The sequence below is a fragment of the Molossus molossus genome, unplaced genomic scaffold (genome assembly GCF_014108415.1).
Source record: "Molossus molossus isolate mMolMol1 unplaced genomic scaffold, mMolMol1.p scaffold_m16_p_8, whole genome shotgun sequence".
Taxonomy (NCBI): Eukaryota; Metazoa; Chordata; class Mammalia; order Chiroptera; family Molossidae; genus Molossus; species Molossus molossus.
This window is the reverse complement of record NW_023425402.1, coordinates 111,681,222-111,700,676: the sequence shown is the minus strand read 5'-3', so window position 1 is coordinate 111,700,676 and position 19,455 is coordinate 111,681,222. Positions and strand designations below refer to the sequence as shown.

Sequence of the window (19,455 nt, the reverse complement as noted above, 5' to 3'; positions counted from 1 at the left end):
GGACCAGAGCAGGAAGGCAGGGCTCCGCCAGCCGACAGGTGTCCCGGGAAGACTCGGGCGCCGGGAGGAAGCTCAGGTGCAGCAGCTGTGAGGAGGCCGAAGTGCCCGGGACACCGACGGACCGAAGCGGATGCGACCTTCCGGGTCGTGGGTGGGCGACGCCGCTGTCAGGGCGCCCAAGCAAGAGTCCTAGAAAGTTAATGCTTCCACGCGAACCGGTCTGGGAGCCTGCATTGCCTGCCATCGGAGGACCAGGTCATGGGCCAGCTGACCACAGGAGACAGCCCCAGCGCAGGGTCACCCTCCCTCGGGACAGAGGACGGACCGAGTCCTCATGGTGCCGAGTCCTAGTCAGCACCACGAACACCACGCAGAACCGCGGCCTCGGCCACCCAAACGCGGCTTCTGTTCATTGTCCCGGTCACAGTTGTACACGTGACATTCCCAACGCCAGAGGACCTCCTACTGCGTGTCCCGTGAACCATCCCCTCCGGCAAAATCATCATTCTTCCCATGAATGCCCCCTGTGCCCGGCCCCAGAACCACCCTGAGAACACAGTCGGGCGCAGGGGCCGCGGCCGCCGGCTGGTCACAGGGGGCTGTGGGGGACATGCACGTGGTGAGGCCCAGGAGGACCTGGGTGGTCACCTGCCCTCTTGAGCCCGCCTGGCGCTGGGGGAGGAACTCAGGGTCGGGCCCACCTCGTGGGGTTCGTGTCCGGTCTGCAGGGGAGACAACTCGGTGTCTCCGTCGCAAGTTCCGCTGCGTGGGCCTCGGCCACCAGCACTTGCAAACCTAGAAGATGAAGGCGCGGGCTGGGCTCTCCCCCCAGGTCTGCGGTCTGAGCCAGAGGCTGGGCAGCACGCCGCATCGGCCGGACGCCCCTCTGGTCGCACGTGAGCTCCCGGGCTCGGTCATGTCCACCTGCCCCTGCCGGGGACAGTTCACACCGCGGGAGCCGGGCGCCTGACCAAGCCTGCTGGACTCTCGAGAGCATGGACTGGCGGTCAACCAGGATCCCTCGGAGGGACAGTGAGTGTCTCTATGTTCAGCCAACAAAAGAGGCAGAGACTAGGGTCGTGACAGCAGGACAAGGAGCGCACCTGCTGTGGTCAGCAACCTCGTTCTCTCTTCCAGGGGAGCTTTTAGGTCGAGCAACTGACACGCTCCCCAACCAGCTCTAGTTTGCGTCTTGCCTGGTGATGGACTGACGTGTCGAATCTAATGGGTTCAGATGCCAGAGCACAGCACAGACTTCTGCTCCCACCTGCGACCCTCACCCCAGGTGAGGGGTCGTGTCCTCGGAGGAGGAAGAGCAGAGCCATAACTGTGAGCAGAGTGTGCGTGCGCATGTGTGTGCATGTGTGAGCATGTGTGTGCATGTGTGTATGTATCAGTGAGAGGGAGAGAGAATGTGTGTATCAGTGAGTGTGTACCGGCAGTGTGAGTGACTGAGTGTGAGTGACTGTGTGTTTTCATTTCACTGGTAATTGTTTAAATTGCTGGTTATGCAGATGAAACTTCTCTGATTGGAGCCTTGACGGCTGACAGACGTTTTCCCAGCGCAAAGCTCGCCCCCTACAGGGAGCTCTGCTCCACACAGGCCGTTCTCAGGTTCTCCCAGGGCTCAAGGCTGAGAGCCAGGCGGACGGCGGGAGTCCCGGGTGGGCTGAGGGTCCGCAGGTGCCCCAGGTGGGCTGAGAGTCGTGTGGGGCTCAGCCTCTGGGTGGCCAGGCTCCTGGGCAGGGCGATCGGGCACAGACGGCCACGCCCACTGTTCCTCCTGCGGACTCTCCCGCAGTGACAAGACAGGACCCGCCACCTTTGTGAGAACTGTCTGGTTCATCAGAAGAGAAAAACGGGATGACTAACCCGCTCTGCATCTTGCAGGGAGAACTTGTCACGTGCGGACAGCGGCTTATTTTTCCGGAGGGCAAAGTGCTCATTCCCAGCGGGCCGGGTCTGGGCCTGCCGTTGGTTTCTTCCGCATCCAGCCCCGAGCCAGGGCCTCTGCAGCCAGGCGAATAACGCTCAGGACCTCGCCCGGTCCAAGGGTCAGGACAGGTGAGCTCTGTCCCGCTGAGACCACACGTGGCCACACAGGCCTGCTGGAGCCCAAAGAGAGGCGAGGGCCCGGCCAGGGTGACAGGAAGTCACCCAGTGTTCTGGTCCGTGGCCTAGCTCCCGGAGCAGTCAGCCAGCCCGATGCCGGCCAGCGCCCACGGCCACACGCCCCGAACGGCTCTCTCTCGGGTGCCACCCTGCCATCACGGCCGTAGCTCTTCCCGCTGCTCGGATGGACAGTCTGGGCAGCAGGGCAGAACTGCGGCTCGTTGCGGGGGGCGCTCCGGGGGCTGCGGGGGGTTTGGTCACTTTTCACTGCAGTTTAGAGCTGGTATCTGTGCAACCTTCCAGATACCGATTCTCCTCCTGCACGTGCTACACATGAATGTGAACCTGGCCGCTCAGTGTGGCTCCGCGGCTGAGCGTCGACCCTGCACCAAGAGGTCTCTGGTTCGATTCCCGGTCAGGACACATGCCCAGGTTGTGGGCCCGATCCCCAGTGGGGGGCGTGCAGGAGGCGGCCAGTCGATGTTCTCGCTCATCGATGTTTCTATCTCTCTCCCTCTCCCTTCCTCTCTCTCTGAAAAAAGAAATGTATATCTGTATATATTACTATAAACACCGATGCACACCCAGATACCTACATATATCACCTCACACACAAGCAGTTTGGCAGCTTTTCACTTAAATAAATCTGGACACCTAGACACATATAGCTTTTCCACTATGTTTAATGACATACAGACTTTTTCTGTTCTATATTTCATTTGTCCGTTTCTACCTTAATTGAATAAGTTAAATTTTATTTCATTTAGAACCTTTGCATTTCTAATGTTTTTTGTTGGTGTTTCACACCAATGTTGCAATAAACATCTTCGCACAACGAGGCTGAATTGCTAGGCCGGCAAGCAAAGCATTGGTAATGTTAACAGATATTGCCAACTGACCTCCAAAAAGTGGGCCCATCCCCCACCAAGCCCCATGAGAGTGCCCCTTTGCACACACCCCCACGGCACGGCCAGGTTCTCAGTCTGTGTCAGGGAACAAGCCTCAGTCACACGAGGCTGAGCGTCTTCTCTGCCCACGGCCGTCGGAACTCTTCTCTGGGGAAAGACCTCTTCGTGGGTTCTGCACGCTCACGGGTGTTCTGTCGCCTCCTGACACGTCTGCACTGGAATCGTGAGACCTGCTCACCAGGTGTCGGAAATCTTTTCAGGTGGGACAATTCTGCCTGACTTTCCCTCTGCACCTCCTGCTGCCCAGGACGTTTGCATTTTTATACAATCATTGCTGTCATTTTTTCCTTTATGTCTTCTGGGGCGTAGGCCATGCTTCCTCCTCCCACAGGCCTCATGTTTCCCTTCCCTTCGTGCTGTCCTGTGGTTTCATTGTTCCGAGTTAACCTGTGAGCCAGCCGGACTTCGTCCCAGCGCAAGTGATGAAGAATTTCCATTCCTTGAAGTGCTGAGGTCTTTGCAAACCTGCAGCAGTCTCTCTCTGTAGCTTCCAGGTCGCCGAGAGGGATGTGAATTTCTGGAAAACCAAAGAAACTGCAGCTTTCTTATCGTGAGGGATTTTTCCTGGCAACTAACTCAGGAAACTCAGCAAACAACGCTACCCTCCTGGTGAGAGAAAACCCCTGCAAGCCATGTACAGCCCCAGGACTCAGCCATGCCCTACAGACAGGGACGCCCCCAACACAACCGCCCCTCAAGATGTCGCCTCGTTAGCCCAGCGATTTGTAGGCTTGGACTGCCACCTGCTGGATACACAGGAAAAAACAAAAACAACAACCAGGTTTTTCCTGGCGAGCCTCGCACTGTAGACAGAAACAATAATGCCCTTTGTGTTTGGAAACCCAGGGTGTCCCAGGTGCATGGTCAACACTCTCCATCACCACAGCCGTGAGGCGGGGTAGATGGGAGCCCCGGCCCCAGACTGCTCGGTGTGTTCCCAACACCACACAACCCTGCACGTCCGCACGTACCACCACGTCCAAGGACCCAGGGACCCTGTTTCAACGTGGAAATAAATATCGATGAGGAAATCGGTGCTGAGTCAGCCTGGTCACGTCGGGAAATATCATCACGAGCATTAAATGGAGGCCTTTTCTAACTACTGGGAAGACCGGGGTATTTTAAATATCCTTGGAGGGAGGTTCCAAAACCCGTAATTTACAAAATTCCCAGCAAGCTGCCCCCAAAAGATTGCAAAAAGGCTGACCACAGTTCTCAGTGGGTGTCAAATCCTGTGTGTTTGTTTTGGGTAGGAAAGAGATTAGGTTAACCGCCTCTGATATTTCACTTAATCTTCAAAGCAACAACTTTACTAGATGGTTTTCAAGACCACTGCTTGGCTGTTGTATTTAATCCAAGCAGTCTGATTAATTGAAGGGTTCGGGCTAGTTTACGGGGACCGCTGTGAGCTGAGCTATTCAATCAGCAAAGGAAAGGTGACGTGCCTGCCCCCAGGGCAGCCGCATCGTGGGAAAGTTGCCTCTCTTCCCATCTCCAGAGCATGAACTTTCAATCATGTTTAGATGGTAGATTAGACAGGAGTCTGCCACTGAGTTGACCTTTTTTGTATTGAGAATGATGACAATGGTGATGGTGATGATGATGGTGATGATGGTGATGATGGTGATGGTGATGATGGTGGTGATGGTGGTGATGACGGTGATGGTGATGATGGTGGTGATGGTGGTGGTGATGGTGATGATGGTGATGGTGATGATGGTGAAGATGATGGTGATAGTGATAGTAGTGATGGTGATGATGGTGATGGTAATGGTGATGACAGTGGTGGTGGTGATGGTGATGATGGTGATGGTGATGACGATGGTGGTGGTGGAGGTGATAATGGTGATGATGGTGGTAATGATGGTGATGATGGTGGTGATGGTGGTGATGATGGTGGTGATGATGGTGGTGATGGTGGTGGTGGTGATTGTAAGGAATCGGGGGCGCCGCCGAATAAAACAGAGAAGAGACTGGAGAGCCAATCAGCCGAATGAACAGGGATCAGGCTTTATTGGGTGCACTCGGGCGGGTTCACAGACTCCGGGGGTCGAGTCCTAGAAGCCGCCCCCAATGTAGGGGCTCGTGTCTTTTATATCTGCCTGTTGCAGCTGGAATTTGTCCCTTAGGGTTTGGCCCTGCGGGGGTTATGCATGGAGCCTCTGGAATGTGAATCGATAAGATGGGAGTTAATCTATAGGCTCCAGGCAGGCCGTTCAGGGTGGGAGACAAGGCTGAGCAAGGAGACAATGGTCGAGCACTTTGCCTGGTGCCAGTTCCCCAGGCCATCGGACAGTGATGGTGGTGATGATGATGATGATGGTGGTAATGATGGTGGTGATGGTGGTAGTGGTGATGCTGGTGATGATGATGGTGGTGATGATGGTGGTGGTGATGATGGTGATGGTGATGGTGGTGATGATGGTGGTGATGGTGGTGGTGATGATGGTGATGATGGTGGTGATGGTGGTGGTGGTGATGGTGGTGATGATGGTGATGGTGATGGTGAAAGTTTTGTACTGAAAGCTGGTAGTTCTGTGCCACTTAGTAGACTGACTGCCCACAGAGGCAAGAACATGACTGAGAGTTTTCAAACAGATATTAAATATTAGGAGAGGAAAATATCTGGACCAAGAAGCAGAGCTCTCTCTCATCCTGGAAGTAAAGTTACCTGCACAGTGATACGCACGATAAACAAAACAAAGAACCAGTCCGAAGGCACCTTGTGAAATCCCTGCGCACCTGGCGTTGCGGTGAGCAGCAGTCTGGGCAGACAGGTGGCTCCCAGGCCTTTATCCTGCCATCTCAAGTCGGTGCCAGCGGGCGGGCGCCTCTGAAGAGCCGCTCTAATTGGGGAGGACAATTCTCTTGACTTTAAATAATGTAGATTGAGCACCACACACCTGGCCCTTCCTGGGTGGGCTTCTGCGGGCGGGAGGAGCGAAGACGGGCTGCCTCGGGAGTCCAGGGGCAGGCGGTCCTCGGGCGCAGAGATGAGACGCTTTGGAACATAAAACTCCCTGGAGATGTGGCTTCAGTCCCAGGCTAACTTAGGACGAGGTCTCTCTCTCTTTTTCCTTTCATTTTTTATTTATTAATTTGTTTTTGTTACAGATGTTTCTCATTTTTCCCCCATTGACCCCCTTCTCCCCTTCCCCCCGCCCCGTCCCCAGCTTTGTTGTCTATGTCCATTGGTCACGCATACATGCATGTAGGTTCTGTGGTTTATCTCTGGGGCGAGGTCTCTTAGCAAGTGGCCTGAACCCCAGAGAGAAGCAAGTTGGGAAAAAACGCATCCAGTAGCTCCTCGCCTCCACCAGGGGGCGCCATGAGCCCACCCGTTGTTCCTCTAAGCGGCAGAATTGAAGCACAATTCTTCCGAGCGGCGGGCAGGGCATTTACAACAACGCAGTCGATCACACACACTGTGGCTCGGCCTTGCTTTCCAGGCCCAGCGTTCCACAGGGCAGTGCTGAGCCTTTGGAAAAGAAAATGCGTGTATCACCCTAGATCGAGATCGACCTTACCACGTTAGTCCGATTTTTAGCCAGTTGTGATCGGCATTTTACTTTCAGTCTCTCTCAGACTCTCAATCTGCCTTTGCTGCCATTTACAGTTGACCCTATTCAACATCAGCAACAAAATATATCGTAGTGTCAGCTTTGCCGTTGGAAGGCGGTGGGCGGTTAGACAGAGCTGAGCAGAGCAAGGGCAGTGGGCCAGGTACAAAAATTCACCCGGGCAGAAAGCCCAGAGTGCTCGGCAACAGGCAACACTGGGAAGACAAAGACCCCCCCCAGCCCCCCGTAACCTTCCCCCCTAGCATATCACTGGTCGTTGGCTTTGGGCCCCTGACCTGTCCTCCCTAGAGACCACGTCTAGCCCTCGGCGGTGTTTCGGCTCCCGGTCCAGACAAGCTGTTCCAGGCCCGGCTGCCTCAGCGCCCGCTGCAGTGACCAGGGCCCCCGCCCTGGTGCTGACCCGTCAGTGGAGGCCAGGACCCCAAAAGGGCGCACCTGGAACCCTGGTGACTGTTCTGCCGAGACCCTCCCCAAAGATCCTGCCCACTGGAGAGAAATAAAAACCCTCAGGACAAAGACCCTGAGCAGCTCTCCGTCTGGGGAGCACACCTGTGCCTTCCCTGCCCCTCTCCTCCCCACAGGCATCTCCTATACGCCAAGGGACCCCAGGAGCCTTGCATCCTGGGAGCTCCCCTGAGCGTGGAAGGCCCTCCGGGCCCTGCCCCGCTCACCCCGCCCGGAACGAGGCTTGCTTCAGCCCCTCTGTCTGGCCTTGGGGGTTCCTGTAACCTGCACTGATAAACAGCTGGACTCGCACGGATTCCACCCTTGCTGTCTCTCTAACGGTTTTGCACGTTTCCTTTCTTTACTCCTTCTTGCAGACTCCCTCTGATTCTCCACGTTGTCGGTCCATCCTGTACACATCCACCTGCGCTTCTGTTATCAGTGGGAGTGGAGTTCTTGGGGTACCACGAAGGAAAGAACTTCCTGAGGCCCCCACGGGAGGATGGGGTTTCGTGAGGAGCTTTACTGACGTAAAATAAAGGTCCCGTCTCTGTCTGTGCCGCCAGGGGAGAAATCCGATCTTGTCTTCAGCGGGGCCAGGAGGAAGCCAGGGCCCAGACTCTGTTCCACATCAAAGTCCAGCTCCGTCCAGCATCGGGAGTGCGTGGGGTCCGCGCGGCTGCTGACGGCCCCGTGGTACGGAGGGGACACAGGCGAGCTCGCAGCGGGAGCGGGAGCAAGCGCTCGGTCTGAGGATGTCACCTCCCGAGTCTGCGTGCTCGCGGCGACTCAGCCCTCCAGCCAATCCACCGCTCCCCAGGCTAGACCGATGCCCATCGCCCCCTGTGTTGGGTCCCTTCCCCCAGTGATCTGCAGGGCGTGGGCGGTGGTTCCCGGAAGCATGAAGCTGTAGCTTCCTGGTGAAGCTGCCAGATCTTGGAATATCGGGCCTCCCCTTTGCGCCTTTTCCATTATTAATATGAATAACTAGCTAATCATGGCAATAACATGTTTGTGATCTGTCATATGGACAAAAAAGGGGCCACATACTGAATCTGACCAGCTCTGGGGAGGCCTGTGTGCCGGCCTCACAAACTCAGGGACCTGAAATGAAAATGTTCCCCCTAAAGTGAGTTCCTGCCCTAGGCCAGCGTCTCCCCGACAAAGGTCAGTCTTTGCCTTCACGGGAGCCTGTCTAACTGTCTTTTTGCGACTGACAAGGTGACATTCGTCTGGAATGTAGAGTGATCTCCTTCTGCAGACCCCTCAGGGCACCACCTCCCCCAGAACAGACCACAGAACCCCTTGTTGTTATTTTATTCCCCACAAACCGTCTCCACGTGCTGTAACCGTTAATGATTAACACCCCGTACCCACCAACGTGAAAGAAGTGTTTGTCTCCCCACTGAACTCTTGTCCAATCCCAGAGGTCTCCCCGCTTTGCTTCCTCCACCCCACCCCCAATCTGTCATCACCAGTGAATTCCGGGAACCCCCTTGTTCCTTCTCTGGTACATTTCCTCAATCCATGAGATTTTGCTTCCCTGCAAGTATCGTCAGTTTGGCTCAAATAAACTCATGAAAGTTCTTACCAGTTTGGCTGTCTTACCATGTTGGCAGTGATAACTACTGTATTTGGTCCTCGTCCTGTTCGAGCTCCTAAGACCCCTGGACTTCCCTGACTGCCAAGAGTGACCCCAGGGTGGTCCTTGTGACGGGAATGGTGACTCTGCAAAGTGTCTGAGGCTGGTCTGGTTGCCCAGGGAAACAGCCAGGTGATTGAAGGGGGGCCTTCCACCCACCCCTGACCTCCAGGAGGGGAGAGGGTGGAGGTTACGTTCAGTCACCAACAGCGATCGAACCCACCGCGCCCTTATATGAAGCCTCCTTCAAAACCCAAAAAGGCCCTGGCCGGTTTGGCTCAGCTGTTGGAGCATCGGCCTGAGGACCAGAGAGTCCCTGGTCCCCGATCCCGGGATCGGTTCCCGCTAAGGGCATGTACCAAAAAAAACAACAAAAATACAAAAGGGCCGGGTTCGGAGAGCTTGCGGGTTGGCGAGCACTCGGAGTCGCGGGGAGAGAGGTGACCCTGGAGAGGACACAGGGGCTCCAAGCCCTTCCCACTCACCCCAGAATCCCTCCCTCACCTCCGGAGCTGTGCCCTTTCTAACACCCAGTAACCCAGAGAGGTTCCCAAGTCTACGTGGCTGAACCAGTCTAACTGGTTTCCTGCGTCCTGGGACCCACACTCTAGGAGGGGACGCGGGAACCTCCCACCCGCCGTCTGTGGGTCAGCAGCACAGGTGAGGACCTGGATTTGAGGCTGGGTCCTGGGACTGGGTCTCCCCGAGACCCTGCTGAGCCTGCGACCCTGGACCCCGTGCCACAGGCTCCCGCTGGGCGGCGTCCGCCTCGAGGTGGGTTCTCATTTCAGCCGCTCGGTTTCCAGACCCAGCATCGCTGCCTGTTTTTGTTCTGGTTCTGCTTGTGTCTCAGACTGATAACACCTCCTTCATCTGCTCAGCTGGCGTTAGCATGATTAATCTAAATTCCTGGCCAATCCATTTTAACAATTCTAATTCAGATGATCACGTTGTTCATTTCAGGGCAGGGCGGAGCCCATCGCTCTAGGTGATTTTTAAGAAGGCAAAACCCTTCCTTAAGCAAACCCTGCTTATATCAGTATACGATTTATTCCTCAACCCCTGTAACAGTAAACTCATCCTGTGTAAAGTGTACACTCACTGAACATGAAATAATAGAACATTGTAATTTTTTTCACAGTAACGAGAAACTCTGGGTCATTAGGTATATGTTTTGTTATAAAAATGTGTCGTGTTTGGCTGAGACACAACGTCTAATGTCTTTCCTCACTGCTGGCTTCAGCGTGTCCTGCAGTGAGGAAGCGGGCCCAGCGCCGAGGTTCTAACGGGGCGTCTGGGACTTGGGTGCGGATGAGCCCAGGCGGAGAATCTGCTTACGGACCAGGGTGAGTCCCGTTTTCCGCAGCAAACCCACAGGTGCCGCCAGCTGCCTCCCTCACAGATCACGGTTTGTGTGCTCGCTGGGATCATCTCGAACACGCTTGGTCCATCACCTGTCCCCAACCTTCCTGCAGGCACACGGACGCTCCGGGTCAGGGTGCGCCCCCTCCGGAGGCCAGGGCAGCTGAGTGCCGGGCAGGCAGCCGAGGGTGGAATCCATGAACCCTGGCTGACAGGGGAGTCGAGTGAGAGGAGCCGTGATCACCCGGAGCTGCTCTCTCTCCCTCCCTGCTGGCGGTGACAACGCGCACCCCGTCCTACCCTGTGGGACCACGTCTTCTCTGACAGCCACTGTTGGAGCAGAGGGCTCTCCGGGGCGCGGCCGTGAACTTAGAGATGGGCACAAAGGTCTCTGGATAATTGTTACGAAAGCCTCAAAGTCCAGGTGCAGGGTCACTCACACTCACTTTTACCGACGGCCCAATGCGGACTCCCACACGGATCAGCAAAAGGAGAGTGAGGGGTGAGAGGGGCAACACGGACAGGCTGGTGGTGACCAGAAGTTAAAGGTCGAAGGGCATTTCTCTAAAGAGGGGCCCGGCGGCCACTGCTCTCAGAGGACAGTGTGACCCGTCAGCATGAGCCGAGTCCGCCCGACCGATCACAAGACGTTCGGACGCGGTCAGCACACTGCAGCAGGCAGGACGGCGCGGCGCCCCCGACCGGCTGTGCTGACCGTGTCCGTGGGGGCGTTGGCTCCCTAGTTCCCGGGAGGCCGCACCGTGACCTCTAAACCCTAGGTGGGCGGATGCCGGTGGGTTCCACCTGGCGTGTCTTCTGAGTCCAGTGAAACTTCAGACGTAACGCTACTCCTTGTTAGTGAGAAGACAATAACAGGGCTCCCCATCCTTCCCCCCGCCGCCCCCCACTCGACGCTGAGAGGCTTGGCTGCGGCTCCCCAAGGCAGCGCTTAAATTTCACTCTGAAGTCTTCCCACCCGACCGCGAGCACTTGCGGTGTCCGATGGCGGCGATAGGGTCACATTGTTTCGGAGCCAGAAGCGGCACCTGTGCTCCGGCGGGGGTGTGGGGGGGTGGGTGGCGCACCCTGCCGAGAGGCAGCCACGGCCAGCCCAGCATCGGCTGCAAGGACACCGCCTCGGCTCCTCTCCCGCCTCAGCTGGGCCAGAGGCCAGGTCCGTCCCTAGAAGACACTGCCCAGAGCTCGACCGGCCTTGGGGACACCGGCACCCAGCTCCTGGCTCCTGCTGCCGACTCCTGCTTTGAGCCTAGAAACAGGCGAACCATCGACGTCCCAGCTGAAGAGGTTAAGGACCTCGTGCTGTGCTTTCATAGAGACGCCTCATGAGATGTCACCCCGTGCCGGACACTTGTCACAGAAGATACTGAGACAAAGACCTGCATGTCCAGGATGGTGGCCTGGGGCCAGGCTGGCTCCTGACAGCCCTTCTGTGGCCCCGGAGGCCGAAGCTGCATTCACACGTCAGACCACATCGGCTCACGTGCCCCGTTACTGTAACACAGAGCACATCACACACGAAGTTTTCAATGACCGTCTAACTGTGCCAATGAATTGTCGCTCTGTGTGTCGCTCTGTCTGTCCACGCAGACGACGTCAGTGCTTGGGACAGACACCGCCTTTCAAACAGAACCCACGCGAACACCACACCCGGGGGGATGCTTCAGGAGCGAGAGCTGGGAGGGTACCCGGGGGAAGCCCCCCAGACAGCTCCAAAGACCTGCGGGGCGTGAGGAAGGCCATCTCTGCTGGGGACGGGCAGAGGCAGTGACCAGGCCGAGGCCGCCTGGAAGTCGCGGTGGCCTGTGACGAGGCAGGCTCAGAGCACCAGCTGGGGGTGCCCAACTGGGGGGCTCGGAAAACGGGGAGTTGGCACGGCTTTCCCAGCAGCTGGTAAACAAACACACAACTAAAACCCCCAGGACCGGACAACACACACCGTCCGGCATGACGACGCCTGGGACCCCAAGCCCTTCTTGAGATGGCTGGAACCTGCTGGGCCCTGACGTCCCGTCCCCAGCACCCAGGCCTTCCTGTCTGTTTTGTCGTCCCCGAGCAAGCTCACGGGTGGCCTGGCTGTCTTCATTTAAATGGGTCACTTCTCTGTCGGAGCTGGAGTGAACGGGGTGATGAAGGAGCAGGGGTCGCGACCCACGGGGCTCCGTTCTGTGGGCGCAGCCCCGTCCCTCGCGCTCGGTCAGTCTGCCCTGCAGGTTGTCTCCTTGCACAGAGGAGCGGGAGGGCTAATCTCTCGTGGCCCTGTGCGCCAGGCACTTTCTGAATGTTATACAAATCGTGACTCCACGAGCCCTCAGACACCCCTATGAGAAATATGAACCCTGGTTGACAGGTAGAGAAACTAAGGCAGACAGAGGTTAAGGAACCTGAGATCACAGACAAGTAAGTAACAGAGCCAGGTTGGGGAGCCCCTCCCCCTCGTCGGGCTGTGCATAATTCCCCTATTGACTCTTACTTTGAACTGATCACATGAGGCAATGGGTGGACTGTTTGAGGGGCATAACTCGTGGCCTGGTGACAAACTCAAGTATTCTGCAGGCTCTGCTGCGCCTGGCGACACTGGTGACGAGCGCGGAGCAGAACGCTGAGCAGTGTGTGCAGACGGTGGCTGTGCTGGACGCGCTCGGGCTTTGGTAGCCCTGCCCTGACAGGGTTGTGATCCTCCCTGACCCTCAGTGTCCTCCTCTGTACAATGGAATGTTGCCTCCTGCCTTGCTGACTTCAATATAATAGCGAATATTCAGTAGATGGTTGTCATTCTTTAAAAATAGCTTGTACCCCCCAGGAGGCTCTCTTGGCTGAATGGAGGGGAGGCAGAAAAAATGGCACTGCAAGTGTCTGTGATGTGTTGAGGTTTGAACTGAGCACGGAGCATCTAGAGGGAGATATGACTGCGTGGCGCCAGGAGAGTGTGGTGCTGGGAGAATGTGGCACCTGGAGAGCGTGGCACTGGGAGAGCGTGGCGCTGGAAGAGCATGGCACTGGGAGAGCGTGGCGCTGGGAGAGCGTGGCGGTGGGAGAGCGTGGCGCTGGGAGAGCGTGGCGTGGGAGAGCGTGGCGCTGGGTGAGCGTGGCGGTGGGAGAGCGTGGTGCTGGGAGAGCGTGGCTGTGGGAGAGCGTGGCGCTGGGAGAGTGTGGCTGTGGAAGAGTGTGGCTGTGGAAGAGCGTGGCGCTGGGAGAGCGTGGCGCTGGGAGAGCGTGGCGCTGACCTAGGAATAGATTCACTGGCCAACAGCTGCGGTGCCACCAGCAGTAAACACAACAGAGAAAGCATGTGTCAGGACGGGCTTACACTCTAGTTGGGGCTAAAGAGTAAACAAGGTCATATACTAGATGACACAGTGGCCTGCGGGCCTGAGAGACCCGGGTTCGGTTCCCGCTAAGGGTGCATACCTTGGCTGCAGTTTGTCCCCGGCCCTGGTCGGTTGTGCAGGTGGCAGCCACTCGATGTGTCCCTTTCACATTGATGTTTCTCTCTCTCTCTCTGTTCCTCTCTCTCCCTCCCACTCTACCTGAACAAAAAATGGAAAAATGTCCTCGGGTGAGGATACTAGATGACACAGGCTAGGAAGAAAAACAGCTGAGAATGGGCAGGCACGTGGGCAGGCACGTGGGCAGAAGCCAACATTTTAAAAAGGACAGTGTGACAACCTCACTGAGCAGTGCTGGAGCCCAGGACCATCAGTGCAGGGGCGCTGGGGCTGCGCAGGTTGAAGGTGGGCGAGCAATGAGACACGCAGTGGGCGGCTCTCAGCTGCTGTGGGCCTGAGGTCTGCACCATCCCCACCACATTTCTCCCTCACCCCTAAAGGTTTCTCCACAAGTTCATCACATCTCCCCAGGAGGTGCTGACCCCACAAATGTTTGAGATTCAGAAGGACCCCCTCCCAGCCGCTCCCAAGGCCCTGGATCCACTCCTGTCTTCCTGACACATCCCAGCCCCTCCTCGGACCCTCTAGGTTGCAGAAGCTCGGGTCGCACAGGACTTGAGCCTGCGCCCATCAGCGCACCAGGCACACCGGCGGCTCACCCAGTCCTCTGGCCAGAGCCCTGCTGGCAGGACATCGGCTCACCCCTCCACCTCTGCGCACCCAGCGCCTCCAAGGCCAGTGGGCTGCGGGGGGCGGGTGGACGAGTCAGGGGTGAGGTCGTCGGGGAGAAACTCAGAGCCCAGCCCGTGGGGTTCGCTCACTCCCGCCCACAGGCCACGATCGGCTTCGGGGTCGGGCCCAGAGCGCGTCTGCGGGAGGCTCGGCCCTGGAGCACCTCCAAGGCTGGGGCGACAACTGGACGGCGCGACCCGCGGACAGGAGACCCTGGGGCAGTGCGACCCCCGACGGGCGACCTGGGGCCTGCAGGACGCTGCCAGCCGCGTGGGCCGCGCCGCCTGGCCAGTCCGAGGGGCGGGGCGGGGCGGGGGCGGGGCGGGCGCGTCGGCCAATCCCGAGCCCGGGCGCCTCCCACCCCACCCCCGCCCCGGGAGCGCCCCCAACAGCTGCGGCCCCGCAGGGTTCCCCCAGACCGAAACTGCTGGGGTCGCGTTCACCCCGTCGCCCCCGGACCAGGACCCGAACCTGGACCCTGACCCCGACCCCGACCCGGATCCGGACCCGGACCAGGACCCGAACCTGGACCCTGACCCCGACCCCGACCCGGATCCGGACCCGGACCCGGACCCAGAGCCCGACCCCGACCCCGACCCTGATCCTGACCCGGACCCGGACCCAGAGCCCGACCCCGACCCCGATCCGGATCCAGACCCGCCCCCAAACCGCGACCCGGACCCGGAACAGTGAGCCCGACCCGGACCCCAGCGGGGACCCCGCAGGTAAGCGCGTCGGTACCTGCGCCCCTCGCACATCCGGGGGCCGGGGACGCGGGCGCTGGGGGGACGCGCTGTCCCCGAGGCGCGTCTCTTTTCTGGGTTTGCGCCCGCAGGTCCCGAACAGAGGGTTCAGGACCCGCCGCGGAGCCCCCGCCAGCCCTCCTGGGAGAACCTGCCGGCTCCCCGCTCCCGTGCGCCCCTGTCCCGGCCCCTCCCTCCCGGCGGTCCGCCCCGCCGCCTGCCCCGCCGCACGCCCCTCCATCCAGAGCTGGCCTGACATTTGGGGTTCTGGTCCCGGAGACAGACCTGGGAGCCTGGAGCAGGGTCTTCTCTCCGGGTTCGCATGTCCCGGGAGGCTTCCTGTTTCCTGCCCTGTTCCAGCTGGTTGCTCCCGCGAAAGCTTTGAGCATGGGGGAGGGGCTGCCCCCTGCAGGGTGGCAATTCCCAGGACGACTGGACCCCCGCCACTATTGGGGTGGTTTGTGTGGGGGCTGTTTGTGGGGAATGTTGACATAAGGTAACAGAACGACCTTAGCATTCAGTCACCAAGTCTGGGGTCTTTTCTTCGCTTGCGAGGCGGGTGAAACCCCTTTCTTCCTTTCGGAAAGCAAGGCTGCAGCTCCAGCGCAGGGGGTCCCTGCCCGGTGGGTGGGAGGGTGCTGTTTGGGTGGGGGAGGGCGTGCCTGTTTCCACCTGCCGCACCAGCGCTGGGAGCTGGGCCTGTCCAGCGCTCCGAGGTCCGGGAGCTTTGGGCTGGGAGCCCTAGAGACACACCTGACCCCTTTCTGCGGAACCTGGACAATAAGGCAGCAAGAGACAACATGTGAACTGGCCCCACACCCCCCTCCAGATCCAGAGGGGAAAGAGGCACAGACCCCGTCTGTCTAGGCCAAGGAGCCAGGCAGAAGGGAGCCCAGCCCTGTGGCTCTCCTCACCTGAGGGGCAGGTGTGTGCCCTCCAGCTGCGCGGGGACAAAAGCAGGCACACCCCCTCCCCCTCCCTGCTGGTTCAGTTCCTTCCTCTTGGACTTCCAGGGGTTTGCTGGAGGCCAGGGTCAGGGAGAGTACCGGAGGCCCCAGCTGCCTGCAGGGCCGGGCTTGGCTAAGCAAAGTACAGGCCTCTTGGGCTCCAGGTGGGCGTCTTGTAGGACGTAGGCTGGGAGGCTGCTGGGCAGGTGTGAGGTCCACAGTCTGGGACCCCAGAGGCCGGGCTTTGGGTCGGAAGGTCCTCTGTCTGGGCTCCGAGGCCTGTCAGTGCCGGATGAAGAGAGACTTTTCAGAGAAGCCCAACCCGCCCGGATTCTGGTCTGGCAGCTGCTCTGACTCTGCCATGAAAGAGGGAACTGAACTTGAACATCAGGAGATCCAAGGCCCCCAGAGACCTGGGTGGCCCACCTGCCTGCTAGGTCAGAGCAGGGCCTCCCCACTTTAGCACCGACTGTCTGTGGTGTCATGTCCTCAGCTGTGTGCTCCGCCCCCAATAGGGCCCTGGAGAGGGTCTGGAGCCACAGTGCCCAGAACACTTGCCCCTGGTCTGTGGAGCTCAGAGCAGCAGCCCCGGGCACAGTCATGTTGCTCCCACCGCTGGGTCAGCTCGAAGGACACAGGCTGGGAAATGCATGCAGCGTTCCAGCACATTTTCACACGTGTCTGTTTAACCCTCACTGGAGGTCGTGGAGAGGTCTGGGGGTGTTTTCCTGCGAATGGGTGGGGCCTGAGTTGCCGTCTCAGCCCCGGGATCGGAGCAAAGCAATGAACCACAAGCACACGCTGATTGGAGTGAGAGGGAGCTTTGCAAGGGAGCCAGTGCTTCAGACCTCTGGACTCAGCCCATTTGTTTGCAGATTGGTTCTCCCGGGTTACAAGTGGATTTATGTAAATTATTTCCTTGAGATGGTGTCTCTGCAAACCATACAGCCCAGCTTGTCTCTCGCTTTTTACGACAGAAAGAGACTTGGAAGCTAAAAAATAACAAACCCAGACATTCCTGAGTCCTATGACCCATGTGTCCCCTCGAGGCCGTGGTCCAGCCATTGTCATGCAAACCTTATCTACGCACATGTACACAGCACACAGTTCAGACAGGGTGGCGCTCCGTATCTGCACACACACATACTTTGATCCTAGGCTGGCCAGGTCGCGAGAATGCATATCACAAGGTTACAAGTTGTCCATCTACCAACCCCCCACCCCCACAATGAGTCATCGGGCGGAAGCCCTGGGGGGGGGGGGTTACAATGCAGATTCTGTCTGCTGTTACACAAACGCCCTCTTTGTTAGAGGTGAGCAGATCTCTTTCTTTATCGTCACAAGGTGTCACGTTGGTTTTGAAGCCCAGTGTTCTCGGAATGGTGGTTTCCCGCCCCGAATGGCTTCCTTAATGTGGTTTGCGGTCTCATCCTAAGGCGCAGCCCGGTGCACTGTGCTGGGCAGGCTCACATGCTGCTCTCAAACAGCTGGGGTTGGAGGGGCTCAGGGCAGGACCACAGGCCTGGCCCCAGAGCTCAGCGCTTCTCCCATCCTGGTGAAGGGGTGACAGGACCCTGGGAAGCAGCGGAGGCAGGGCGAGGGGAGCAAGGTGGGCCCCTCCCCGCTCCCCACTCCCCTCCCTGGCTTCACAGCTCAGCGCCCAGAAGAACCTGCACCAGCCCGTGCTGGCCGGAGGCAGCCTGGTGCGAGCGGGCCGTCTGAGACAGGAGGCACCTGTGAGCCGGTGGACAGTGACTGTCACCGTGAGAGCAGATGTCCGCGGGCCCGGGGGGAAGCGCTCTGGGGGCCGCAGCCCTGTACGGCTCGCAGGACCCGCAAACAGTGGTCCCGGCCTCTCTCTGCCCTGCCGACAGCTCCTTCTGGGAGCCCTGGGGGGTCACTGTGATGGTGACCACGGCCTTTGTGGGACCCGGCTGAGGTCCCTAAACTTGGGACAGCTCACGGGCTGCACCCTTCTTCCCAGGAGCACCCCCCCCAGGTCAGCCCACAGCCCTTTTCCACCTGGCCTGTGACCTTTGACCCTCCCTGTCTGCACCACTCCCGAGGGCTTGCCGGGCCCCTCGTTAGGCAGATACACCGTCCCTAGAGGAGCTGCTCCTCCTGCCCCCTTGGGCCTCTCTTCTCCCCCCTCCGGCCTCGGGGCCTCCCTGCTGCCTGCCCCGGAGGCTAGGTCCCTTCTTCCTGAGAGTCTGCTGCCCCTCGCCCGGCAGGAGCTTCTAGAAAGAGGAGGCTGGGCCTGAGACGGGCGTCGTGCATCCCAGGACCTGTGCCAGAGCTGCACCTGGGCAGGACCAGGCCTGGGGGTCAGGTAGCTGGTCCCCACCCTGCTACCTCTACCCCACAATCGACTTCGATGTCACCTGAACTAGTGCAATGTCATGGATGGCGTGTGCGCACGCGCGTGTGTGTGTGTGTGTGTGTGTGTGTAACGTGAGCCTGGAACTGTGGGTCTGAAGCTTGTCTACATTTTAGGTCGTTCTTGAGTCTTTGCCACGAACCACAGCGGGGTCAGCCGTCTCCCCGAAGGGCTGGGAAGGCAGAGGCTCCCGCAGGGCTCCGGCCGCTGGGGGGCTCCGGGTGCAGCGCCAGCATCCGGCTGGCTGAGTGTGGCGCCCACCTGCTCAGCCGCAGGAGGGAGACCAGGGCCCTGGTGTCCGAGCAGGAGTGTGGGGTGGGTGGGGACCACTTGCTTTGTTTGAGCTCAAAGAGGTAGAAATGGGTCCCACTGGGGCCAGTCTGACCCCCACCCCGACCTTTCCCGGTTCTGTGCTTTTGGGTTCTAGGAAGCCCAGATCCCAGTTTCCCTTCACTGAGCCAGGGAGCAGGTAACAGGTGGCCCCACAGTCCGGGCGGGAGACATTGCTGCCACCACAGGAGGGGCCCCTTCCGGGCATCAGCAGTGAGGGCTGCCAGGTGCCCAGGGCCCTGCCGTGTGCATGAACCTTTGTCTCCTGCTGGCTGAAGGGCACACACTCTGGCTGCTCTGACCCAGCACCCACTTCGGTACAGCTTCACCCCGGTTGGTACGTTCATCGCGTCAAGTCTGGAAAAGCCAGTCCCCACAGCCTTTACTGGACACGCGTCCCTGAGCTCTCAGGAGCCGCGGGAGCGGACGGCTGCGGAGGGCCTGGCAGCCCCTGCCCGCGGAGGGCTGCACCCAGACACGTCCGGCCTGGAGCTTTGGGGGCCCCTGCTGACCTAGGACCCGGAGACGGTAACTTGCCCAAGGTCATCTGCTCGTGAGTGGCCAGTGGGGACACAGGTCACCTGTCGAATGCTGACATCTCTTAAGAGTGTCCCACACTGAACACCAAGCACTGGGCGCCGCTGTTTGAAGCCACGACACGGAGGCAGACGACGTGGCTCCGTGAAACAGGAAGGCTCGTTTCTGTTCCGCACCCTCACGAAAGGGGTTCAGCCCTCGGAGCCCACCTGCCCCGGAACCCAGCTTCCTCGGCGCAGAAGCAGAAGGTCTGCACCGTGGCGGAGAGCACTC

General features: G+C 59.0%; 1 protein-coding gene across 1 annotated transcript; it reads left to right on the top strand.

Annotated features, from left to right (window-relative positions):
- The first annotated feature begins 12,614 nt into the window (after positions 1–12,614).
- LOC118620810 (nucleolar protein 3-like) lies at positions 12,615–14,941 on the top strand. The gene is made up of 2 exons (XM_036247796.1): positions 12,615–12,778; positions 14,350–14,941. Exons 1-2 carry the CDS (start codon positions 12,615–12,617, stop codon positions 14,939–14,941), a joined length of 756 nt encoding a protein of 251 aa, XP_036103689.1.
- The last annotated feature ends 4,514 nt before the right edge of the window (positions 14,942–19,455 follow it).

Excerpts from the sequence above, each read along its gene's own strand:
- LOC118620810 (XM_036247796.1), top strand. The coding sequence starts at position 12,615 with ATGAGGCAATGGGTGGACTGTTTGAGGGGCATAACTCGTGGCCTGGTG. Across the intron at positions 12,779-14,349 it reads CTGGACGCGCTCGGGCTTTG|GCCACGATCGGCTTCGGGGT; the intron begins GTAGCCCTGCCC and ends TCCCGCCCACAG.